The sequence below is a fragment of the Mycteria americana genome, chromosome 8 (assembly GCF_035582795.1).
Source record: "Mycteria americana isolate JAX WOST 10 ecotype Jacksonville Zoo and Gardens chromosome 8, USCA_MyAme_1.0, whole genome shotgun sequence".
In the NCBI taxonomy this organism is placed as follows: domain Eukaryota; kingdom Metazoa; phylum Chordata; class Aves; order Ciconiiformes; family Ciconiidae; genus Mycteria; species Mycteria americana.
The window spans coordinates 45,387,496-45,415,132 of record NC_134372.1 but is presented as its reverse complement, the minus strand read 5'-3'; the positions used below and the strand labels follow the sequence as shown (position 1 = coordinate 45,415,132).

At 36.0% G+C, this 27,637-nt stretch overlaps 1 protein-coding gene across 2 annotated transcripts in view; it reads right to left on the bottom strand.

The window, feature by feature from the left end:
* CDH13 (cadherin 13) overlaps nucleotides 1-27,637 on the bottom strand; it is a 520,188-nt gene that overhangs the window by 260,305 nt on the left and 232,246 nt on the right. For both annotated transcript variants that reach the window (XM_075510904.1, XM_075510905.1), the window contains exon 5: nucleotides 16,423-16,575. In XM_075510904.1, the coding sequence (XP_075367019.1) occupies nucleotides 16,423-16,575 (153 nt within the window). The remainder of the gene's footprint in view (nucleotides 1-16,422; nucleotides 16,576-27,637) is intronic.

Sequence of the window (27,637 nt, the reverse complement as noted above, 5' to 3'; positions counted from 1 at the left end):
TCACTGCTCGTCAACAATGAAAATTATTATACAGCAAAAAATACCATAACATATGTGGAACAAGAAATCATGTCTATTAGTAAGCACCACATTTAACACAATAAATCATTGCTTGTTAGTAGGGTTTATTTTGAATGATCTATTTCTTCTGTCCTTTTTCATATTAGAAGTTCAATCCTATCTTGTGAACATTTCTACCCAAATTATTGAGTTTTGGCTTAAGATATTACAGCCTCAATTGGAAGCAGTTAGACAATGATTAGTCTTAGTTCAGTATCAGACTGTTGATGCAATTATGCAACCCCAAAGACAGATAATAAGATGACAACACCTATCACTTCATTGCCAGCCTCACCACTGTTAAGCAATGTGTGCATGAGTTAAACCACTTGGCATTAGTCATAGAATACGTCAGCATTTACTACTAGTAAGTGCACTAGTATCTGACTTTAAGCAGCAAATCTGTGAGATTAAGGTGACAGCATAAGTAAAGAAAGAAAACTGATCCTAACACCTTTAAGAAAATGGTTATTTAAATCCTCTGAATTCCCTAACAACTGTTAGAAAAAAGTTACAACCCAATCTAACACAACAGACAAGTGAAACTGAAATAGTGGCTTCACAAGGGAAAAAATGAGCATTTACTTCCCTGCATATTTAACCCTAAAAAAGCTGTAGAAAAGAAGTTACACAGTCATGTAAAACAGAAAATTGGAAGATAATTTACCACATATTTTAAAGAGCTAAATCTTGTTCTAAGAGATTTTTAGTATCTAAAAATCTAACACTAAGTGAAATCAATGGGCAGTAGAGTTACTTAAATACTAAGTGCTTTGGGGGTTTTTGTATTTTGAAAATGATACATTTCAGCTCCAATTTGTAAAGAACCTCTGGCTTCCTTTCCTACCATCCTAATTCCTCCATTTCATTCCTGTTTGGGATAAAGCAAATAGCCTGTGCAGAAGCTGGTAAATTCTGCATGCTACTCACATTGGATAAGTTTTGTGTTATGAAAAGGAAAACATTCTCATCAATAAGCAGCTTTAATAAGTCTAGCTTACAATGGTGCTTATAAGCTTCACACATATGTCCTACTGTTCTTTGTGAAAAGATAAAAGAAAATTGACCTGGTGCATATGACTTACCATAATTATATGCTTCTCAAAAGTTTTGGGATTCGAAGCAGAATGCATAATTGGTTCAAATCATACATTTTACATTTGTCATAAAATACCATAATTTATGGTGCTGAATAGCAAAAATTAAAATTGAGTAGCTAATATCAGCACATTAGCTTCTCACATAATCCAAATGAGGATATCAGCAGGAGCAAAGGATCCTTCAACATAGGTGCAGCTTTGAGTCACTACTGATGCTATATGAGGGGTAGCATCTACTAAATCACTAAAACTACCTCTTCAGGGATTAGAATGTGCTCTTGATGTCTGCAGGGTAAGGTGATTAAAATGTGCATATTTTGCAAGAACTGCTGAGATCAAAAGGTCAGGTTCTGTGGTCATTTCCAACACCACCGGACAATCACATATACAGACTAAAAGGGATAAATAATGATGATGGAGATAGAATAAGTGATGGAAACGTCTTCAGAAAGACATGAATGAATATTCTAACAAAGCCCGGAACAAAACATAAGGAAGGGAAAAAGGGGGAAACCTCATAACATGGTAGCAAAATACTGCCACAGTATTAGGAATAAACATGCTTATAAAATTCTTGGCACTTTATCTGTCATCGGGGAAGGTTCTAGTTAAGTCACAAATGCAAATGCATATGCCTGAAGTATGCCCTGAGACTGCTACAGCAAAGCATATATCAATACACTGTAAATACTAATTGCAATTGAATATACAATGCCCACACTGTCATTTTAAATACTTTGAGCAGAATCTATCAGAAAAAAATCATTATACGCTACTGATGGCATTTATTTGTAATTATTTTCACTGTATCACATCTTCAGCATTTTCAAAAATCAATGGAATTTCCTCTGTAAGCTGAAAAACTGCGAAAAATAGATCACATCTTTTTTTGCTTAGTAATTGCTACTATTCTAAGAGTTTGATTTACAAACAGAAAAAAAAGGTTATTGAAAACAGTTTTTATTCACAATACAAACCTTTGTCAAAAGCCTGTAATCTGACTACTATACTTTGGGGAAATGACTTGAAGCCTTTCTAAGAGATACAATTTTGCATTTAATTGCAATTTTAATTCAGAATTCAACTAATCAATTCACTAACCCCACTCGCTAGAATTTAGAAGACAACTTGCTTTTTATATTTCAGCCTGGGTAGGTCAGCCAAGAATTGACATGGGAAATTATTTATATGCTTGCATCTACAAGTTCAAAGCATGTGGTGGAGGTAGTAAGCACAGCATTGATCAAAGCTACCAATAAAGAAATGGAGTGAAATTAAATGCATATCCTCAAACACCTCAATTCCTTTAAAGCATTTTCTTTAATAAATACATTGCAAATATCAATTGAAATAGGTTTAACAGGACCTGAATATCTGTATCATTAGATGACTTAGTACCTTAAAATTAACAGTGAATGCTAATTTTGCAATTTAAAATCTGACAAAATGCAGTGTGTTTTTCAAATTGATGTATTGTTAATATATTAAAGGTTACAAAAAGGCAGTTACAGTCTTCTGCTTCTGTACTGCCACATCTGTGTTCTGCAAAGCTCAATGACAAGCAAATTACATGTTTGGAGAATCAGTTTGCTGGCTCTTAAAGCCCACAAACATAGCAGGTTGTGCTTTAATTTACTGGTTTCATGTACAACAGATGCACTAGCGATTCAATAAGGTCGGTGTCATTAGATATACCCTGCAGAGCATAGCAAATATACAGCACAAATTTTCATATCCCAAGATTTGAACTTGGAAATACTTTAGGCCTGACAAGTACCAAAATTGCTGCTTTTTCTCCAAGTCTCTATTGGAAGCTCTAGATTTCTGACAGAGACAAAGACTGCAGCCCTCTCTGAGGAAAAACTCCAGTTCCTGGGAATAAGGCCTTCAGACCTGTGAATCCCAAGACCTTTGAATGAAACTCAGTCTCTCTGTGTAACAGTGGGGGATAGCTGTCACACTGATCATGGGGAAACTAGAAGCTCGTATAAAATGGGCAGCCAGCAGGGTATTCTTCCATATCAGATGTTGTCTTTCCTCTTTCGAGAGTAAAATGTAAAATACAGTGAAGTTGCATAGCATTTAGGGAATAGATGTTATTTTTAGAACAATTTCTTTACTACTCCTTTTTGTCCTCTCCACTAGGTTTCCCTAGCAGCAAGGAAAAAATGAAAGTTTTTTACAAGTTGTTTTAGAAAACAAGAAAAATAGGTAGTTTAAAACTGTCATGATTTTCCTCCCTCTTAGTAATTTCTAAGTAGTAAATTATAATCCTGTTGTTTAACTCTATTAAATCTTCTAAAACTAACAGAAATATAACAGCAGTACATTGCTTTATTTGTTCCCATACACAAATGAAATCTGTAATCTGTATTCATATCACCTGTGTATTATGTATAAATAATACATTTAAGAAATATATATAATAACAGAGCCTTAAATAGATAATAGGTATTTTCAATGCATTGCATTCAGATATCTGAATTACCATTATGCAAAGTAAATACTAAGAATAATGTCAGAGCAGAGGTTGGGAAGAATTCTGCAAAGATGAACTATCTGTTTTGCAAATTTAAACTGCAAATACAAATGCATAGCAGGGTACATTATACAACACGTGCTAATGACAAAAACTAGAAGAAATGATAATATTTCTCCAAGCCTCTCATGCATATAACTGTTTCAGATAGAGGTTTTCTGGCTCCATACCACCTTCTCCAATATTTTACCCATGTGCTTTCCCACTCAGAAGCCTTCAGTCCCAACTGGACTGTTTTATGATCCTCTACATTTTAGTGCTGGACTTAGGAGAGTTTGAAGCAGAACATTTACCAGCCCCTGCTCCTGCTGCCAGCAGCCTGACAAGTTTAGACAAAATGTTTTGAATACGATAGAAATCCTCTCAGAGAAAAAATGTCCTTATGGCGTAACTTCCAAAGGATCAGGATTACAGCTAACGTATCTGTCCTTGGAAACCTTTAGTCACACACCTGGCACAATGAGTTTTGCCAGTAGCTACTGAGACCTGTTCTATCCTCTAAAGAAAAATTACAAGCAAAGCCCCTCAAAACGAAAAGATCCATCATGTGAGTCTAAACATATGGTGTTTTACATGAACTGATGTAAACAAATTATCTGTTGAAAAATCTTAAACTAAAGTCACATCTCTTGTTAATGAGCTACTAGAAAATAAAAAAATAAATCCAGACATGCATATAAATATAGCTTCATTTTAAGGAATATGTCTAATTAAGAAATAATTAGTAATGACCTGAGTAAACCAGGACAAATACAGCAAGACTTTTATCATTTACACGTTAACAAAATGATGCCAAGTAAAATTTCCATAATATTAGAAGTTTCTTCACACAATGCTCTCTAAATATTTATAACTGTAGTCCCCTACACCTCTCTCACTCATTTGCTATTATGCATTGAGAAAGATCTAAAGAAGGAAAAATGTGAACACAGAAGAGTCACTTGCTTCCATGAATGTTTTCAACACAAAAGACTAATAAAGGGAAAAATGGAGATTCTCACAGCTCTGCTTGCAATGCGTAGTGTTTCCAACTCTTACATTTTTATGAGTTTCATTACAGTTAGCAGTTTTCTTGAAGTTCCACCTATCGGAGTCCTGTCGTATTTTCATTTTAAAGAGATAAATATATAACTGCCAAAAAGAACTTGAAAGTTCAGATGATGTGGATCAAAAAAAGCCCAGAAGCCAGATTAAAAGGAACTCAATGCATCACTCAAACTCTCATGCAAGTTTTGGGGCTCTGACATATTTTAAATTCTTGGGACAGGTAACATGTCAGATGGTGAGAGTAGGATGCCTAAGATTCAGCGTGACTGAAGTCTCCATAAATAACTGAGAAATACTGTAATTAAGAAATAATGATAGGGCACTAGCGATTTCATGCTGCCAAGCATGGAAACAGGATTTCCATTTGACTGCAATAGAAGCGAGATTTGAGTGGCATAGACAAAGTAGTTGTATGTAAATCTGTTAGGATATGCTAAGGTTTATGATATCATACATTTGTGTTTAGGCACTGACGCATACTTTTGGATATATTTGTAGGTATTTAATCAAAGTATAGCAGAAAAGCAACCTGCATGCACACATATATGCAACATACTGAAGTGCAGCTGTATTTTTTTTAAAGTGGATTAGTATATGAATTAGTCTCTTATTGTTTGATTGGTAAATGTTATCAGTGAGAACTATAGTCACAACACATGCATTTTCTTACATTTTATTTCTTGTAAACACTACAGAGTTCACCTGTAATGCAAGAGGAAAAAGGATTCTATTTATGCTCAAGCAGCATTGGTCAATTTGTTAACTTAGGTCCAGCTGCAGGGCCAAATTATGCTGCTACCCCTATGGCACACCACTCAAGAATAGTTAATTGTCATCAATGTGGTAACAGAGAGACAGCTGATATATTTCGGGGTGGGGAGAGACAACCCACAAACAGTTCTAATTTCACTTCCACAGATCAAAATACAAAATTTTACTATCGCTCACCCACAACCAGTCATCTGCCTCATCCGTGGGCCTGAGAAACAGATAAATCCTAGAGTGGACTTAAAATACAGCAGTCAAAAAGCTTTGAAGATGACACAGGCAAGTGGATCCTGGACTCCAATCACTTCCCCCCCCCCCCCCCCATTTCTTTTTACAGCGCACAGTAATTTTTGTATCATTTCAGTAACAGAGACTTCATGGTCCATTCTGCCATTTTTCCTCAAAGTCTCTTACAGACATGGAAAAAATACACAACAATGAATATGCCATAGCAGGGGCCCTATGAGACAATCGCAACATATTAGGGCTCCTAAGCCTCCATGGAAGAAAGAGCAGATGCAGGAAGATTGCATTTTGGAGATAATGTAACTGCACATTCAACTGGACCATGATATTTAAATGATGAAATTTGTTGTAGCCTAATTCCCTCTAATGATGTTAGAGAAACGTGCATAATGGAACGCAGAATCCACAAACTGAATCACTGAAGCAAGCTTATTTCTTAATTTTATACAAATCCTTTTCACACATTTTGCAAAAATACCGTGCCACTCCACATTAATTAAAACTTACCTCTGCATAAAAATTACAAACCTGTTTAGTGTTTTTGCCACAAACACATGCATATACAGCTTTAAAATTATGGCCCATTATCCTACAATAATTTTACAGAGATCAAGTATTAAAACCACAGTTCTGAAGTCACAGAACTAATTATTATATCAGGTGTTCTATTATACAGCTTCCTTTTTGAGGCTGACCACTTTTGATCAGACCACAATTCCCGTGTTGACAGAATTAAGTATTAGAATTATTTTTAATAAACTAAATGCTAGGAATTTCCAGCCAACCATATACTTCTCAAATTAATATGCATAATTTGACAGAAGAGATATACAGTCTACAAAGCATTAAAATGGAAGCAGAACTCATTTTTCCACCAAAATTTCTTAGCATGACATATTAACTACCTAGGCTGTTTCACCAAAACTGAAGAAAAGATAAGGTCATGTAGTAAGTAATCCAAAGTCAAGGGGTTCCAGAACACAGGTTTCTAATGGGATCTACTTATGGACACAGCAGATTAGAATGGATAAATCAGTACAGCTTTCGTAAAGACAGTGGAAAGGTTTTATACAATAACAAAACAAATTTATGCTTAGATGATGGTTACGCATACCCCCAGCAACACTATTTATAAAGAGCATAAAACAGGTCAGTATGTCTGAATAAGGAAATGCAGAGAGTGTAGGAAAAGTGTAAGTGAATGACATAAAACATCAAGACAGACAAGGGGAGTAGAAAGGTTATGGAATGAAGTTAAAAGTGCAAGGGAAAAAAAGATGCGATAAGGTGGAAAATGAAAAGAAGATTGCAGGACAGGATAAGATAGGTAATATGATTTTCTTCAGGTACATAAAGAACAAGAGGTCAGAAAGGAGACAGCAGGTCCTCTAGCTGCAGACAGGAAATTATTGACAAAAAATATAATGAATTCATTGCCTTAGTTCTCAAAAAAAAAAAAAAGTTATTACAGACCATACCTCAGTTTTCATTATAAAAAAGAAGCTATAGGTTGTTATGGGCCCACATTTCCAAGATGAAGAAAAAGCCATAGAAATCAAGGTCTTTCCAGCAATTAGAACATTAAGATTCTGAATTTTGACTAAATATCTGAATAAGACAGACTTCTTTCTTTATTGGGAGGAACAAGAGATATGGAGATTTGAGCAAACTTCGAAAATTTCTGTATTATATTCCGAATGTTAATAACTAGTGGACTAGGAAAAGCTTAAAGTAGTGTTGGAAAATAACAAGGCCAGACCTTCAAGACTTTGATTTGAACCACAGGAAAGGTACTCTATTTCAAAAAACACACTGCAATGTTTTTGCATGCTTAGCAAAGGATCAAGAAGCTCAGATCTTGTGTACTTTTCCAGAAAAAAAACAAACAGAAAATATATACCTAATAAGAGATGAAACAGGACTCTCCTCAGCATTCATAAAGACAAGATTAACAGTTTCTGCTTAATCTATGATTAGTTGGCAGAATGCCAATGTATCGAAACGGGTTTAAGAAAAGTTTTTGAGCAGAAAAAGATTTCCTAACCAAGTTGTTTGACTTGTACCACCACCAAAAAAAAAAAGATGTTCCTATCTTTCCTCTAAACTTCTAAGCTGCACCTTTGTGTACATGAGCGTAATCAGGCACATGATTACATGTGTAATGTACACAGCAGACAAAGTGTACACAGCAGACAAAAAAATGTGACAAATTGTACAGAACTGGGACACACAAAGTAGGGGGTAGTACAGACCTAAGCTGTAGGAGCTCACATAGTCTTTCCCTCCCCTCCGTTTAAGGCCTGACGTGCCCTTGCTAGAGAGGCATAACACATCAGCAGTCTCTGTGAAACTGCTGCCGTGTCCATCACTGCATAAGGCTGGGAACAATTACCAATGTTTGCAAGGCAAGACCCCTTCCTTTCACTGCAGGAAAACATAAGGTCTGGGGAAAGGGCAAAGTGTCTTCCTAGGTATTTATGCTGCACCTAGAACAGTGAGCCTTCAGCAAGATATTTCGAGGGTTCCTATAATACAAATAGATGAGGAAAAGAAACAAGAAACTGATCATGCTAAAGACTGAAGAAGTATCATGATGACATTTAAATGCCTTAAAATGCAATTAATATGTAATAGCAAAAGTAGTTTCACAGACTATTAACATAATATGACAAAAATGTTATTAGACTCCTCTTGTTTTACTGAACACATCATTATTTTTTCCAGGCGTGGTGTTCTATTAGAAAATAATAACAATAAAAACCAAACAAACAAAACAACCATGAAACCAAATTTTGTGTCATTTGTTGCTGTCTCAGTAAACTCCAATTTTTCTTTATTTCTTACTGTTTTGGCATTTCCACCTCCCACTTTTCAATGAGAAAATACTAATTTTGCCTGGTGTTTGGAGTTTGGGTTATTTTTAGCATGGAAATCCAAGCCCACTACCTTGTCTTGACAGTTATAGGTTATAAACAAACCTTTGCTGATTTCTTCCTTTTAATGAAACTTCACTCTGTTCCTCCTACAAATGACATGACAGTGCTGTTGAACAGCAGGAACGTCAAAGTCATGCAAGCAGTTAGATCTAAGAATAAAACATATGCCCTCCAACAAAACTAACTGTTGACTTTTGTATGCTTTCCACATAAATGATATGAGGATGCTAGTGGCTTCTGAAATGAATCACAGTACCCTGCTGGTATCTCATAACATTAAGATCTACAGTATGTATTGAATAGACTATTTACAGTAAAAATGAACAAGATATGGTAAATTAGAAAGTTTTATATAAAATAGATATCTTGTTCCCCCAAGACAAAATGGGAGAATATACATAAAAATAACATGAATTTTAACTTCATGTCAGCTTTTCTTTTTATCCCATAAACCAACCTTGGGAGAAAGAGAAATATTTCCAGTAGCTGGAAATATTTCCATTTATTTCCCAGCTGTGCAAGCAATTATTTAAATCGTACTTTTAAAAAATGTGACTCTATGTAAAATTTATATGCTCAAATATTTGATTTATGCACACAGTTATGGTGACCACCTTGTTTTTGACCTTGGTAAACAATCAATGTCAAAAAGTTCCCCATGAATTCAGGAGTCTGCCCATACAGATCTCATCGAAGGATCTACACCTTTGCTTTTGCTGAGTTTTTTCCTGTTGTGCTTTTCTGCTTCCAGGTTTGACGAAATATCTGTTAATACTTAATCTTGCCATTTCATAATCTCAACCAAAAAAAAAAAAAGATTAAAGAAATGCTAATTATCTTTTAAAAAACAATACCTGTTTTTCTCCAATATATGGCATCCTGAAAAAATGCCTTCTATGTCTAAATCCATTTGTTACAGAAGAAAAGGAAGCAACAATTTTTTAACTAATCCATCACTCTAAGTTTTTAGATAAAAAGTGGGGGTTTTAGGTTGACAGAGTCATTTACCCATACAAGTAAAAGCAGTGCTAAGTTGTGAACAATCATGTCAGAAACGAAGTTCAGTACCAATCCGCTGCTGTCAGCACAAAGAACAAGTTTCCATAAGATTCAGAGGATCTTCTGTAGCATAATGCCACTTTATGGACAGAATGCTTTATTGGAGATTACAGACACCAACAGTTGCTTGTTAATGAGAGACAGAGAGACATACAGAGCCTCATACCAAGCACTTTAAATCCATTCAAGGCATCTTAGCCAGGCTACGCTGAGAAGTTGCATTGGTATAAAGGTGTTGCTGAGGGATGAGATTTGCACAACCAATGGAGCTCTCTATCAGTAACAGAACTTGCGTGGTCACATGCACACTACATCAACCTAACACACCATCAACAGCAGTGAAACTTTGCTGCTCCAAAACTTTTGGCTGCAGTGAAAGTTTCAGAAATGAGTGTAATGACAGGGTAACGTTAACCCCAGAGCAGACTATCTGAACTTCCTGCATTCTGCATCTTCAAGACTTGTTGAAGTAGAAGAGATTCTGATATAAAGAGTTGTTTTCCTCTTCCTATATGAAAATACCTATATTGGAATAATATCAGTATAACTGAGTTTCAACTGTGAATTGACCAATTTCTGATGCTAAGCCTGACGCTGTGCTAACATAGGTTTATGGAAATTATAGTCTGTGACTGTTATATGAACAGGAGTGCAACTGCCGAGACATAAGTCTCTGCACTGCGTTAAGATTATTATGCATACCTCAGGATACGGAGCAGCCTGCAGTTCCTTCATGCGCAGCCATGACAGAGGGTATTCAATGTTTTTCAAGAGGCTGCCCATGCTTTTTTGAGATCCTACCTATAGCAATTCATTATTTTTAGCATCCACAGAGACGAATTGTCCTCTTTTGCATAGGCATTACCATCAGTTTCTTTACTCAAAAGTCCATGTAGGGACAGCTAAATTTCAAGTAATGCTGCCAGGCAACAACCTAATGGCCCTTTCTCAGTCAGCGTTCATTTCTCTCTCTGTAGTCAAAATATGAAATTAATTCCAAACAGTCCTCTCTGAATTTACCTGGTGCCCCAACATATAACCACATTAATGAATATATATGTAAACATATCAATATAAAGAAAAATACATATAAAGTATCTCATGCACTGTCTGCATATACATGTGTAACGCAAGCTAGAGATCTTTTTCACTGCCAGAACGTTCAGCTGTATGTCAGTTGATGTAACTACAGCTCATTTATATAAATAAGTTTCTACCTTATTAATAATCATATCCAATAGCTGCACAAGAACTCTTTTTTTTTTTTCAGCGAAATTTTCTTTCTTCTCTCCTTGCTAAATAATGACTATTCCTCCCTGAAAGTTTGTACTCTGCCATTATTCCAAGCTTTTTTGAAGTAACAGACACAGTTTGGGAACACCAGTATTTTAACAGGTTTTAATTAAATCAAGCACATTTTACTGAAATTTACATCTCTACAAGACCAAACCCTTCCTCCCATGGAAGGCTGAGTGCCTTCTTTTTTTCAGGATATTAGTGGGAGATGACTGAGGTCTGACATTCCCCATCAACTCGTTTCAGCTCAAGACAGAGCAGATCACTTACACTTCAGACAATTCTGCCAGTGCAGATAATCAAGATTAAAATACAGTTTAGACCATTCTTGAAGTTAGAAGCAAGTTTGTGGTTTTCCTTCTCAAAGAGAACCATGCTTCTGTGTGCTGTCTATATATCTCCACACTGCATATTGCAGAGATTCAGTACCAGGGTATGATAAATCATTCTGAAAAGGATGTGGCTGCACTAAAATGGACTTACACAGAAGACAAATTCGTTCTTCTGCACAGGATAAATTACAGCTGTTCACTTATAGTTTTTTGCTACAGTAATACTTTCAGTATCTGCAAAAATGCATTCAAGTACTTAAAAATCTTTCTCACAAAATATTCCTTGGCACCTGACCAAGCTAGTTTTCCTCATGATTGTGAAGCATTTCCATTATTTGTTCCATATTAAACACAGAAATAGAGTCCCTTAGGACTGCAGCATCACCCTAAATGTTAGGCTCAGTCATAGAAACAACAGTCTCATGTAACCTAAACTGAAGCAGTTCACCCTAGAGATTTGGCTGCTGTTGATTGGTCTGAATTCTTTAGCCTGTTCTCAGTCTACTTGTTATCCAACATATAGAAACAATACTACATAGAGCGAATAGTCCTCATTTGCTTTTCAGTCCTGTTAACATAAGTTTTCTAAATATCCCAGTCTGCCACTACCAGTTGCAAGGCATCCTTTCACAGAAGTGTGATCTGTCATTATAAAAAAGGCTGAACGCTGATTTCACACCTCTGCTTGTTAAGTATTTTCTAAAGCAAATAAAGCTCTTTACTTAAAAGTAATTAAAACTAACTCTTCATTAACAGTTCAAATTGCCTAGGTAAATTTGGTCACAGCTCTAATTTGCACACTGTCGCTGAATAGTTTTATCGAGCTTCTTCATTTCATGCTTGCAAAGGATCACTTTCTGATTATTTCTCTTCCATACATATTTACACTTGGCAAGCAGTTATGAAAAAGCCCATCAACGATGGCAACATCCTTTAAAATCTTGAGACCCAACTGGAAGCCCCCCATTGACTGGTTGGCAATTTACCACTGATGCTTAAGAGGTTACAGAACTGAATTTTACTGCTGCAGGGATTATGTGCAGCGATAAGTGATGGGAAACAAGTTTATACAACTTTGGGCTTTGTCATGTACCCAAGGAATGCCTAACCAAAACCTCATGCATTAACTGTAAAAAGTTAATGGAATATTGTTCCCTTTTCCTCTGAGCCTACCTAACTTTGAGGAAAGAACAAAACATAATTCTTTAACTTAGCAATTTCTGTCATCTTGGTCATGGTAATCAATATATGCCACTCACTGCTTTTACTTGCATGAAAGCATTCTGCCTATGAATGCATTACCTATGTAAATGTGAGATTTTGAAAATGAGCTCAATGTTTTTAATTAACAGATTACCCCATAACCACTGTTTTTCAGCCAGTATTCACCAGCCCTCTATTGGAACCTTTGTTTCCCGATTCACTAGTCTTTTATCAACACTTAGCACAACTAGACTTCCAAATTCAGTGGAATCCTTTAGTTCTGTTATTGCAGCTCTTCTTAGAAGCACTTGATTCTTTTGATTTTTTTTTGCTAAAAGATGCAACTGAAAAGTCACTAATATTTTTGCTCTGCTGGAATCAGAAAAGACTATGGATCTGAAGTGAACTCAGAATTGCGTAGATTATCGGCAATTGGTGGATGGTGTGTACCTCACTGATTTGGACTAGAAAATCCATCTTAAGTCTCCCCACCAAGTTCCTTATCTGTTTTTTCACATCTGCATTTTTCAATACTAAATAAATGAATGATTCGGCCATTGTCTGAAATTTCCAACTAGTCGTATTTATTCAAATCTTGAGAGAAAACCAAAGACATTATTTTTGAGAGCATATTTGTACAACTGAACACCTTTTGCTCCCACTAAATAGGGGGCCTAGGCTACCCACTTATCTCACCAACCCAGAAACAATTCAGTAATATGCCCATATTCTGCTTAAGCCCCTTCTTCAGAGCATCATTTAGTAGTTTCATCAACAGGCTGTAGCAAGCCCCAAAATAAAACCATTCAATGTAAATCCAAGTGGTTTACTCTGATCCAGCGAATTCCTATCAGGATGCTCTTTAGATGAAAAAAGGAATTACTACACACTTTTCTAAAACAGTCTCTCTTTGCTGGGCGTAACAACATCCTTACATCCTCTTGCTCTTCATAAACAGCTTTCACTTAAAACTGAAGCTGACTGACATTCTCTGACCTTTAAGGAGGCACCCCACAAAGTTACAGGGAAAAACACACCAGAAGCATCTACCTTGTTCCATTGGCAAACACAATTTCATTAGCATAGTTCTGTACACATGAGAAAAAAAAAAAATTACTAATGGCTAATTTCAACATAGTGGCTTTTGGACTTTTGCTGTCTCACCCAGCCTCCTCTGGTACACTTTCATTTTCTCAATAGAAACCATCACATTTTCAAATGTGCAGGTGATTATGTCAGAATTACTATGGCAATTAATCACCCCGACATAGATATTTTGGTGGAATTTCACATACTTGTCCATTTTTGAACAATTTAACTGATTTCATAAAAAATAAACTCATAAAGCAATTGGATAAACAAGTCTGTTTTGGGGGGAGTGGGTGTCATTAATGTAGCTGCCTTACATTCCTCTTGCCAGCTTGAGTTTCTTTTGCTAACAAACAGGATTTAAATTAATCTGAAAACACAACTGCCATGCAACCAGGCTGAATCAAATAGACTGGCAGGCCCTGACCCTCAGACAGATTTTTTCACTCTATTTTAAAACACTTTCTATCTTTTATTAAAAATAAAATATTTAAAAGCAAACAGTAGAAAGAGGGGATTAACTCAGACAACCAAAAGTTGTCCGAGTAGAATTCAGTACCCCTCTAATTTAATCATATTTCTCTTGTAATGAATATATGGAAAAACTCCTACAGGAATTTTTTAATATTCCTCCAGGAGAAAGAGGGCAGGAAAAAGCAGAATTTCAAACATTCAATGAAAGAAACAACAACACATTTTTAGAATAGATTAAATACCCTTAGCTAATTTAAAGCATTTTGAGGTACATAGATGGTAAAATCTGCGAAGTTCTATGAAAGACTGTGATCACCAAAGCTCTATTTTGTGCCCTATTAACATTTTTTTAATTCTCATCCCTTGAGTATATACACACTAAGCATAGGAAAAAAAAATCAGTGCTCACGCCTCTGTGTAGCTGGAAGGACTCAAACAGATTTCATCTTTTTATCCCTGCCCCACCACTGATTATATACTTGATGGTATGATGGCTTGCAAAGAACTTGTATTTTTTCATGGAGATTACTCTTTCCTTATTTGCTCTTTGCTTTGAACTTTTTCTTTCAGGACATCAATACTGGGCAGGGGGGAGCTCAAACAAAACCAGAAAACAAAAACACTTTTCAGAGAAACTTAAGGGTCTTTCAGGTAATTCATCTTTCGGTGTACCAAGGAAATCAGGGAGAAAATCCTCCTGCCTTCCTGACATCGTGATACATCTTTATTGGAAAAAAATGGGCTAGATTCAAAGACAGACTAATCAAGTTGAGGGTTCTCCTACAGAACTTTTCAACTACATTTTGCACAACAGGATGCCAGTGAGCATGCTGAGCAGAGTGCTATATAACAGGTTAGAAAGCACTACAGCCTATTACGATATACATTCACATTGCTCTGGATAATCTACTACACTGCACTACTTGTATATAATTTGCATTGCTTCAAAAAGGCTCCTCTAGGGAAATGTTTTTGTCTTAATTTAAGTGTATACTTTGCCAGATCAGATAGGAGGGCCATTTGTGGTTTGATGCATCAGGTTGAAAAGACTAGTATGATTTTTCCAGTAAAAAAATATTCAAGGTTTATACTGAACACATTAAGGTGGAAAGCTACTGATAAAATAAGAAACAGCTGGTAAATGAAGATGAGGAACAGTGTTAAAAAGAGAAACGGCAATGTTTTTCTTTTAAGAAGGACATCAGTAAGTACCATAAATCCTATGCGAGTGGTTAACATGCATTTCACTGTAGACCCGGATGAGAAATAGATGTTTAAGTGTTGAAAACCAACATATGGTAAATTTTAGCAGTGCTGTTTGAGCAAGTATGACTAGTCATCTAACTGGCAAACTCTTCCAGAGGAGGAGAGAGACAGCATTGAAAGTACAAAAGACAAAACAAAGAGGTCAGGGATGGCAGTCAGAACTGTCACCAGAGCCTGTGCCCCACATGGGCCGGAGTACCACACGCTCCCTGCTGCATGAGAATATGGAGGTCAGTCCCCCATGCTGTGGCAGAAGTGGCAACATGCAAATGTACCAACCATTTTCTATTTTGAATTCTGCTGCTCATCTAGATTGAAGTGGCCAGACACAATTTATCTGACTGCACATTTCAAGAGCTAGATAGAAAACATGAATTAACAGATCCTCTATTTATACTATGCATTTCAGGACATTGTGGTGCAGTTATTTTACAGATTTCAGAGATCATTTGTTAGAATTTCAAAGGGGAGAAACATAGCATTTATTGACAAGGAAAGGAATCTTTAGTAAAATCTTTGTAGGAGACATACATCTGACAGAGATGTATCTGCTAACAGTTTCATATTAACAGAATCTTCTTTATCTCTATTAAAAGATACCCATTACTAAAAATGGAGTTGAATAGTATATTCCATTGACAGCTTGACAATAAAAAAGGAAAAGTATAACCATGTAGTATGTTAGTGGCAACTTCCTGAAAAGATATCCTTTTGTCCAAACATAATTTTGTATTCACAAATCAAATGCATACACGATATTCAGACAGTATTTCTACTAAAGATAAATGACAGAAGTTACATGCAGAAAGCAGATCAGAGTTTCAACTGCATGTAAAAATAAACACATTTACCATTTTGAAAGGACAAATGGTTCTTCTGGAAATTTTATAGGACAGTAGCTGCAATTTTGTCTTCAATAACTGCAGCCCTTTCAAAAGCAAATACACATTCAAAAAAATATATATTATCCACATAGAGGCAGAGATCCTATTGCTATGAGTACTCACCTCATAATTGGCAATTACTTCTCTATCAAGGGCTCGGGTCACGGAGACTTCCCCACTGATCTCATTGATTCTAAAAATTCCTTTTGGATCTTGATCTACTCCCTTACCAGAGAGTCGAAACTTTGCTCCCTCTGTCCCTTCACTGCTGATGACCTGCATAGCAGAAAACAAGAAGTTACCGGCCATATTATAAAAACTTTAAAAATCATTCTAAACCCACATAAGCTGTTTCAATATTTTGCCTAATGTTGAGGTATACACCCTGCTAATAATATATAATGATAAAATATGGTTCATGGTAATATATAATATGTAACTATAAAATCTGTTTTCAGTCATTCAGAAAACACTGTGCAATTCTTGTGTTAAACCCTGGAAAAGCTACTCATGTCCTTAGCCAGTTCCTAGCTTATCTTTACTGTCTTCTATTTCACTACTTAAAGTTTCTATTATTCCATTGCTACTGTATTCACTCTATCTCTAGAATTTGACATTTTATTTAATTCTATTTCTTTTTTCAGTTAAATTGATAAAACAGCTACAAACTTACAAAAAAAAAAAAAAAAAGAAAGAAAAAAGGACATATTCCACTGAGTGGCATAAAGCATACTTATTTCACAACCCTCACAAATACCAGATAGCCATCACACATTATTTTCCGATTAGTCAGTCCTTTTTATTAGCCATTGTAATGCCATTACAAAATAGACTACTTTCAGGTTGGTTCCCCCCGCCCCATTCCCTTCTACACTCCTCCTTTCCCAGGATTTTAAACCAAGGGAAAAAACTCCTCATGAAAATATCTGGGTATCTTGCCCAGAACCCTGCTTAGTCACACAGTTGGAACTCCTCCATTTTCCAAAATTATACATATATTTATACACACACACACACACACACGTGTGTACAGAAACTCCTTCTTACTATCACTACCTTATTTCCCCATAAGAAAAAAAATCCCTAAAAATCCAATTTCAAGGCTGTCTCACATTAGTGACAGTAGCATATGTAAACTTGCAGAGCTACACAATGTTTGTTATAAGCAACATGCTTTGCAAATTTGTATTTGTACACCAGAATCTAGAAGGATTATAAATTAATCTTGCCCTTTAAGGCTGATAATCTTGCCAAGCCATTCCTTCCCTCTGCTGTTTCATGTTCCTTTGTTTCTAGCAATTTTATATTGTTAATATTTCCACAGAAACATTAAGTCAAATATTTATATGCTGGTCTGAATTACAGCTCAGGAAGAGGAAGGGAAAAAGTGGCCTTAGAAATCTGGACTTGCTCCCATTTTGAGATAATAAATATGCAGGGTGTTTAATAATGTCCCTGAGGAAATACATGTTTGTTGCTCTATTGCTGTGGGTTCAGCAACGCTGGTTTGCAGATTACTGGGTAGTGAGATTTTGACTAAACTCCATAATCATTATTCCTTTATTTTAATTGAGAAAAAATTGCCACAAGTTATGAAATAGGAAATCAGCATTTTCAGAGATAAAGTTTCAATTCGCAAACCCTTTGGGGGAGGAAGAAATTTCAAAGTAAAAACCTGTTTCACCTTTTTTTTCTTCCTCCTTCCAAGTCAGTAACACTAATGGATTAAGTTTTCTTCTTGTGTATTTTTGAGTATGTCATGCGAAAACACAGAGGCAGACAACACTGCAGGTGACAAAAGGGCAAAGTAACTTTGTAGCTTCAGGTTCTGTGATGAAACTGAAACTTAATGGTTGTTACTGAAAAGTTGCCTGCTGTTCAATTCATTTTTTGACCAATCTCTGGTATTTTTTATGTCAAGCCTAAAAATATGTGTTGTTCTTAACATAAAGCTATGCTTATGATTTTGCAATGTCGTGACGATTGCTCACTTTTGTAGGGAAAAGATGAATTGATCATCTTCTGCCCTGATTTCTGAGACTTATTACAAGACAAGTGCACCTTCCCATCCAATATAAGAGCAGTGGTTTGAAAGGCGTGAAGTCAGCCACAGGCCAGCACAAAAATCTAATTCAGAGATGTCTACACAACAGCCATTTCCACCACAGCCATCAAACATTACCTAACTATTTATGACAAATTTAAGATGTAGTATAGCCTCAATGCTCCAGTTGTAACAAGCCACAGAAAGAAAGCAAAACAAATCATGGGCTGTGCAAGGGAATTTATCAGAAAAATTCCAGATAATCATATACAGATCTTTCTCCACACTAGATAGAAAGGAAGGAGTGTAATAATAATAATAATAATAATAATACCAGTAACAAGGGACCCTGCAAAGCTGCCTGGAGGGAAAATTTCCTCTCAACTGCAAATCTGGCAAAGATCTTAACCTTGAGTTTGATGGCAAGACTTCCCAACGTGGTACCTGAAAGATTTGTACTCGTTGGAGCTACGACACATCCTGCATCTCATCCCCAATTTAGCTGTAAACTATTCTTCAGCATATAAGGTATAGGACCAACAGAGTTACCAGACAGCAGAGTTTTTTCTAAATGACTGGATGTGTCCATTCAGCTTTTTTAAAGCTTCAGGAAGCAGTCACATTCACAGTGCAAGTACGTGCAGACCCTTCTCTCCTATCTATTTACCCATCTATGCATCTAGTTATTGCACAGCGACTTATGCTTGATATAGTAATAAGAAGCCCAGGTTAGAGATGTTCCATGTACCACTGCATCATTTGTTCAAGAGCAATGATGGTCGCAGAAAAAGTAATTTTCACAAGTATGATTCTTTAAAATGTTTAATTAGCCACAAGAGGGAGCTACATACTCCCAGGAATGTAAAGAACAACATTAACATCTCCTAATTAAGATGCTTATATAATGGCTGCATAGTTCACAGAAAGTGCATTTCCCAGTTCACACTAAGCTCAGTACAATGAAAAGTTTAATAAAAATCAGGCTTAATTTGCCATATGGTTTGGTGCTTCAACAAGAGCAAGGAAGAAAGAACAGGAGGATTGTCTGACATCTCCTCTGGCAAGACTGCTACTCTGAATACTGTCATAAACACAGCACTGTTCACATGAAAATTTCTTAGCTTACAATGTATTTACACAACGATGGTCTCCCAATTTACTGGCTGACAAAAACCAAGGCCACATTATTTCTGCTGGAATTTTTACTTTGGGATCTCATTTTTAGGTTTCTAAAATATGTAAATGACTTTCCCACAGTTACTACTACCTGAAGCCCAGACAGAAACACTTATTTCTGTAATTTGTTCACAGCTTTAGGAACTTCAGTGTAGGTTCTAATACTGAAAAAGTCTGCACCATACGACAGTGGCTACGTGTTGCACATAAAGACTCTTCATTCTTAGGAAATGGTCCAGTTAAGGTAGCACAGACCCAAGCACCCACCTACTGAGAATATAGATAAGGCAGGTATACTTTATCTGGCCTCCCAATTTCTACCTATTTCATTTTCCCTTGTTCTGATCTTACAATTCAGAAAGGCCTTTACATTGCATGGGCAGACGGCATAGACAGAATAGATGCCAGATGAGCATCCCACAATAATATAGACTCTTGAAAGCTATTTCCTCACCCAGGACCCAAGCGACAGTATTAGATGTAGACTTAGACATTACTCACTAACCCATACCTGATAATAATTTCCCATGTTAAGGGTACGTTGGAGAATAAATTTATTGAAAACTGAAGTGATCCATGCTAGCTTTGTCAGGATCACATATTTAGCACCAAAGACAAACCAGTATTTTTTTTTTTTTTTTCCCAAAAAGTCAGAGACTGTACGATTCAGCTCAACTAAAAGACACTTCCAAGAAAACAGAATGTTACTTAGCTGACAGGATCTGCTTTTTGCTGAACCATGGCCAAAACATATTTACCAAATGCTATTTTTCAGCTGACATTATGTATCCCTTTCAGCTAAACTCATTTCAGCAATGTGATCCCACTGTTATTAAGGGTTTATCGCAAAAGTAAATCAGAGTGTTCTCAAGAGAAGAGGAGAAATAAAAGTACAAAAAACCACACTACCCCCAGGGAGAGACTTTACAGTTCTGCAACCCCAGCAAATCTGTCCTTAACAGCACCATCCCTGTTTACCAGTTTCATTCTTTAAGGAGTGTTTGCCTCCACCACTACCATAATTTCTTAGTTCTTGACACCATCTGAATTAGAGATGCATCATAGTAGTTTCACTTCTTAATTAGAAAACAAATCCCACCCTCAGACAGGAATATTTGGTTCAAACCCCAGTACTTTTCATTTCAGAGCATTACACTGTCTCTCTCATGTGTTTTTTATTTTTTGGGCGGGTGTTTCTGTTTGGTGTTTCCCCCCTCCCCTAGCCTCCTAGGGAGCAAATTTATCCATGGAATATTTAGAGGTGACCTATTTTTTCCTTTAATCACTATGCTGCACAAGAGCAAAACAATGGTTTAGGCCCATTGTTTAGATATCGTATAAATATTTAAACAGACACTTCCTGTCCTGCCATACTGAAAATCACTCTTTACAGTCAGAGGCTCCATCTGCTCTGTACTGACTCAAATAATCTTTCAACCAAAACAAATGCAAAATATTCCCATCATTATTCCAAAGCACTAACCAACAGAAACTGCTTCATTACTATAAGCTAAACATACAAAAAACTGTGGTTAGAAAGCAATTTATATAATTTGTCGAGTTTAATAATTTATTAAGTCTATTGGTTCTCAATACCTCTATCTTTATTAATTAAATACTAGATAAACTAGTTAAGCATGGGAACCAAATTCCGCTCTTTGACAACGGGAGGCATGTTGGCCAAATCTGACCTTTGCTTTCTCTCTGGCTAGGACTTTCTTCAGAATTCATTCAATATACGGGTGATAGCCCAGAACATCCAGGTGATTTATCCACATAAGTAATGGTAACAGAAGTTATAAAGCTTCTCTAAGTGACTATGTCCTTTGTCCATGATAATTAGGGATAAACCCAACACACTATATATGACAGTATATATTTTAGGTAACACTTTCTTCTTGTTCACAAACATAGTAAGCTTTGCTGTTAGCTTCACTATAACTTCCTTTCATGATCGCCAAACTTAAAAAATAATTATCAACCAAAACACATCTGGACAAATGCCCATTCTGTATGTTATCCAAAACACAAGCTAAGTTAATACAGACAAGTACGACCAATATTTGCAAAATTCAAGTAAACAACAGAAAAAAACTTCAGCAATTAAAGATGCTTATGCAATACAGGCAATATCACAGTCCTAAATTTCAAAACATTTCCAGACCAGTTTTCCATCTCCAGTCTATGTATGAGGCAAGATTTTCAAAGCTGTACAAATCTCCTAGACCATGTGCTTTCACTGCAAAGCTTAAACCAGCCAGTCAATCAACCACTCAAATTCTAATATTTGTGCTTGCACTGGAACAAGCACTTCAGAAACCACAAGCACAGAATGAAAAGGGAAATGTGACCAGCCATAGGGCTATACAACACTGACCCAGCCTCTTATGACAGCCGAGGTAAAGGAACACAAAGTCAAGGTGAGGTGTTTGGTTTCTGGGGGAACCACAGCTGGGGAAAACTACATTTAGTACAGCACACATTGCTTCTGCGTCATCAACTACAAATATTTTGCTTGATGCTGTTGACAGTCCTAGTAAGAATACACATATATATATTTCCCAGAGAAAGAAAAATGTATATGTACAACAGACTTGATTTAACTCAGCAAAGAAAATCATAATTTGGTTATTTTAAACTTAAAAAAAAAAAAAAAAAAAAAAAAATCTATTTTCTATGTCAGATCCCCAAGTTTCAGTTTTAACTGGGCAAAACACATGACTGGAAAGCATCTGAATTTTGCACTTTATTGTACTCTTCAAAAACTCAGTGGCCACTGGGCAAAACTACTATTACAAGGTTAGCCATTACTTCTTATTTGCATTCTTTTGCATTGGTTCTCTTAAGACTCTTATGAATTACAGAAGAATGTTCCTCAAACAGGAACACACGTATTATTACAATAGTGCTTCTGTAAACTGAAGCCTTTTCAATAGCTGTATAAAACTTTTGAAGTATTGAGTACTGGGTGTACTAATACCTTGAATGTGGCAACTTTTATACCAACTGTCAGAGATGTAACATGGGAATAAAAAATCAAGAGTTGAAGTTAAATGAATTATGAAAATGAAAAAGTCATACACCAGTATTCTCAAGAGGACTTTTTTTAGCATCTTAACTATGAGCTTTGTCATGGAAAACATTTCAGGAAGCATCAAATTTAGGAACAACATTGTGAGAATTAAAGCACGTAGTTTTAGCATATTTTTGATGCATGTTTGCAAGACTGATTGGGGGCTGCAAATGGTACAAATATTCCTTGCCTGAAGCAATCCAAACAAAACTGCATGAATACTCTTATCAGGTATCATATTCAGAACTTTACATACACGAAGGAAATAGAACTCGCATTGCTTGAAATGCAGATGGTATATTTAAGTATTTTGTTGGACTGGGGTTCTGCTTCCTATAGAAGTTACTATACCAACTATTATTTCGTTACAAACGAAATGTGCAAACAGTGCAAACGCAATGTTTTAGTAACTACACAAAAAACAACTCTAAATCCAAAACTTGCCAAGGTTAATAAATTCCATAGACAAATATTTCAACAAAATATCTTAATGTATGAAAATGACGCAATATATTAAAAACCCATGAAGTTGTTTCACCATCAATGCTCATTTTTTGAGATCTTTTTAGAAAAATCAACACAAATAGGTTATTTGATATTCAACCAAAAAATATCTTCTCAACATAATGGCTTTTTATCATAATTATGCATAATCATTTACAAAATTCCAATCAATTTTGTAGTAGGATGTACAGGTGTCCAAATGAAACAAAATGAATTTATGCATGTGAAGCCCTGTGCGCTGCTGGATCCCTTCAGTTTGAGGTTCATTACCAGAGCTGTACACAGATGCAACAATTCCCCTTGAAGAATCAGTTGCAGCACTGGGGCCTGCAGGCTGCATCTACAATTGCACCAAATTTGAGGATTTAACCCATATAAATAGCTAACAGTGAGCATTTGCTCATAGATCAAAGTAATTCAATGAACACATCAAGATGTATATTATCTTTTGTAGTAGGTAATCTTTCAGCTTCCTTTTAATTTATAAAAAGCAAGAAGATTCATTACAAATAATTTTCAATTCCCCTTTTCCTAAGTAATAGTCAATTTCAGATATATATCTGCAAACTCTGGATTCAGTACACAACACTTTCCTCCTACTGACAGCACAGAATTTATAAACACAGTTTTTCATAATCTCAAAGAAAAACAACCTAGAAGTATTACTTGTCACAGAAGGCCTGGATATTTCACTGGCTGATTTGGCCTTTCAGTAGCCATTTAATCACAATTTTAATTGCTGCTTAAGTTACTATCTTGTAACAAACCCTGTTAGTTGAAGGAATTTGAGGACCACTGTCTTTTGAGCGAGAGCCAGACGGAGTAGCCCAAAAGCTAAGGTTAGTTGTTAGAAAAAAATCTGACCGTGATTGATAATATTAAATGAAGAAGAACTCAAAAGATGCCCTTAAAAAAAAAAAAGTATTATTTGGATTTATAGAGGTGATTTATTGCAAACTTATCACTGATCTAAAAAGGCAGAAATGCAGAGACAACATTACAACATTTCATGGTTTCTAATTGCAGAACTTCAGGACATAGGACAGAATATATAATGTGTAATCACCACAATGTCGCTAAGTCTACAAGAAGTGGGAGAAAAGAGGAGAACAGAGACAATTTACAGTTACTTTTTCCAGGTATTTCACAGTACTATCTATTCCAAGTAAGATCAAAGTCTTAATTTATTACTCAAGGCCACTTTTGCAGCATCCAAGACAGCATAAGGTCTCTGGTCTAGCACCAGACTGGAAGCAACACAGCAACATCTCAGCTGCATTGTGCCCAGGCTAAAGTAATCTGCTGATAAGGTCTAGAGAAGTCTGCCCTGGGTTGTCTGGGAAATATAAAAAACCTAGTTGCTTCCTCTCCCTGCGGCTACAATTACTGCCCATGGGACTTGGCTACAGATGTTATCTTTAGGTCCATGCATGCAGCAAAGAAAGAAATCAAGATCTGGATTAAGTGGGAACTTCCAGCTGGGTAGAGTAATTGGAATTGCAGAATATGATACAGAAGTTGCAGAGCCAACCTAAGGAACTGAATAGGAGTAGTGAAGTGAGAAAAATGGAGAGAAAAATGGTGAGAATGATTCACCTAAAACCACTCTTGAAAATTAAGATTCAGTTTAATTTGAAGAAATTTATTGGAAGATTGTGTCTAACTTTATTTTTGCTTTAACTAGCAATCTGAGAGTCTTGACTTTTGAAAATATTTTGCGGCTGAAATAAACCTAGAGGAATAAATACTCTGTCAAAAGTACTTAAAAATTTTAATTGAAGATACTAAAAAAGAAATATCATGATGAAGGGCGTTTTTTTTAAATTTGGTTCCATTACATGAAGTCAATGTAATACTTCTCGATACTTTAAGAACCTGCTTAGCACCCAATTCCCATTTGTAGCGAACAACCCACAGATCTAATTATAGATTTTCCTCAGTCACTAGTTCCCTAGGAAACAAATCCATAGCTCATGTCTTGTGCATGGAAAATCATAGTAGGAAGATAAATATTTTTCTGTGTATAGAAACTTATCTAGAGGTCACAGGTCTGCATCTCAGCAGATGTTGGCGCTTCTATCAAGGACAGATGGCAGCTATATTTGACGGCTATCTCGGATATTTAAAACTTTAAACATTTTAATCTGATGAAGCACTTAATACTTCTATTAGTAACAATGCTCTGTAATGCTTTATGCTGTAAACAAAGGATTTTAATTTTCGTTCTCTAAACTCATTTTAGTTTTTAACAATGAGTTTACCTCACTTTTCATCTTAAATGATTAACCATCAGAGGTCAATTCAAAACATCTGTAAGTAGCTACAACTTATTAGAAATGATAGGCAGAAATTTAACTTGAAGTCGTGAATGGTTAATATAATTTGTGTTTTCTGATATCGGCCCTTAAAGTTAACAATGTCATCACAAACCAGATCAACAATTTTACCTACATACATGTAACTGCAATACCCTTAGAAAAAAAAATTATAATTATTGTTACTCTACTTCTGATTTCATTCTAATTAATTGCTGAAAAAATAGACAAAATACAATTAGTTGGAAACTCAGATACATGTGAATAGGTAACTTGAACAGGCGTGAATGAGAATGAATTCAAGGGTGGCAAAGGGATGCTTTCTCAGATTTGTCCTCCTCATTTATAACACAAAACCACTCTTCAGCTCTATCCTGACCCATCTACAATGACAGCTTAAAAGGTATGCAATTAGGCAACTATCCTACTCATGCTTAGTATAATATTCAGCCTGACTTAAGATCATATAAAGGATTTAAGCTAAGTCAGAGCACATTTAATCTGTGGGAAGCAAGAAGGAAGCCTACATTGTCAGCACATCTCAAGTAACATACAGCGATTCACCATGACGACTGACCCGCAAGCCCCACCCCAAGTCTTGTTCCACTTGTCTCCATGCAAAGACAACCATCCAGACCCAAGCCCACAACTAACACCACACACCTGGACTGCTTCCTCCTTAGATCACTGGATGGGTACATAAATAGATGCAAAAATACTTGATGCTCAGAAATGTTCTTGCCTCCCTACTTCGTTCAGTTAAATTTACATTCTTTTTGCACATGCTTTTTTTTTTTTAAAATTCCCTCCATCTTTCTTCCTTTCTTCCACCTTTTGCAGATACTACCAATTGTGCTATACTGCCTTTGTTTCTGCAGCTCTAATGCATTGAATTCTCATTAACTAGAGGTGAAAAAAAAAATCCACATGGTTGATGAAACTGCTACCATTAGAGAGCATTTCAAATCTCTTAATGACTTCTGGTCTCAAATTGGTATTTCTTTGCTGAGTGAGGGGTTACCCAGTTTATTGCACAGCGTGCCACAGACATCATTACCTAGCCAGGGAACACTTATAGGAATCTGGGATCTCCACGCACACCATGTTCACTCAAAAAACAGAAAGTGCAAGTTTTCACAACAGCATAGCAGTTACCTCACTCACCAAGGCCCAGGGAGCCCGAGGCAACATTTGCTCCACTTTTCTGGGAACTTCACCCCTTCATGCTCTCTTCTGTTTTCAAAGGATACACTAGCTTTCTTTAGTTGTTAATTTCCTGATAAGGGGCCGATAAGCATTTTAACACCACCATTCTTTGATTAGCCTATTTTTAATAGTAAAAGCATTAATTGAAAGTGGTTTTGTTAGCAATTCCATGAGTGACTTTGCATCCCTTAACACAGCTTCAGATTCCAAGTTTATCCAGACGTGGGGTTCTGAAATAATTTGGTTTTGTCAGTGATAGTGTCACCAAGAAAGCACAGTGAAACATGCCTTCAGTCTCCTATTATGACTTTCTCAATAAATAGTTTGTTCTTTTTCTCTTCTTCCTTCTTTTCCCCCATTTTCCCCAAAGATAAAGGTTCAAAATCCACAGTACATTTCACAAATATCATCTTAGAGTTAAAAAGCTACCACTGACTTGAATTCACTTTCCCACTTTAAAGAGGCCAGTTTTTAACCTTACTGAATGCTTCACCCTTGCTAGAATTAGAAATGTAATGTATCAAAGTACAGGTTCCAATGCGCAAACATCTTGATAGAGTTGCAATTAGTGACAGAGTTACTTTAGTCTCTTAAGAAGCTTTCAGATGACTATATAATTGCAACACAGTCTTATATGTATATCACATCATGGAATCATGATGGAGAATATGGAATCAATCAAGATGAAATTAGCTGAAAAGAACACACAATTTCCAAACTAGTCATTGTCAAAATGCAGAACTTAAAACTTGGATTTCAACTTCTGAAAGCTGGAAGATCTCTGGAGTAATGGAACAATTAAGCTTCAATACTACATATGGTACACTGTTGTGCAGCATGTCAGTTATTGTCTTCCAGGTATATTATTACTGTCTTCAAGAAGACAGAATTAAAAGTTATCTAAATTTAATATTCATTCACTGTGCTACAAAGCTGTACACTTACATTTTCACTTAATAGCAATACCTGAACGAGCCTTCCAAGACAAGACCCGTATGTGACAAACCTGGACTAAGAGGA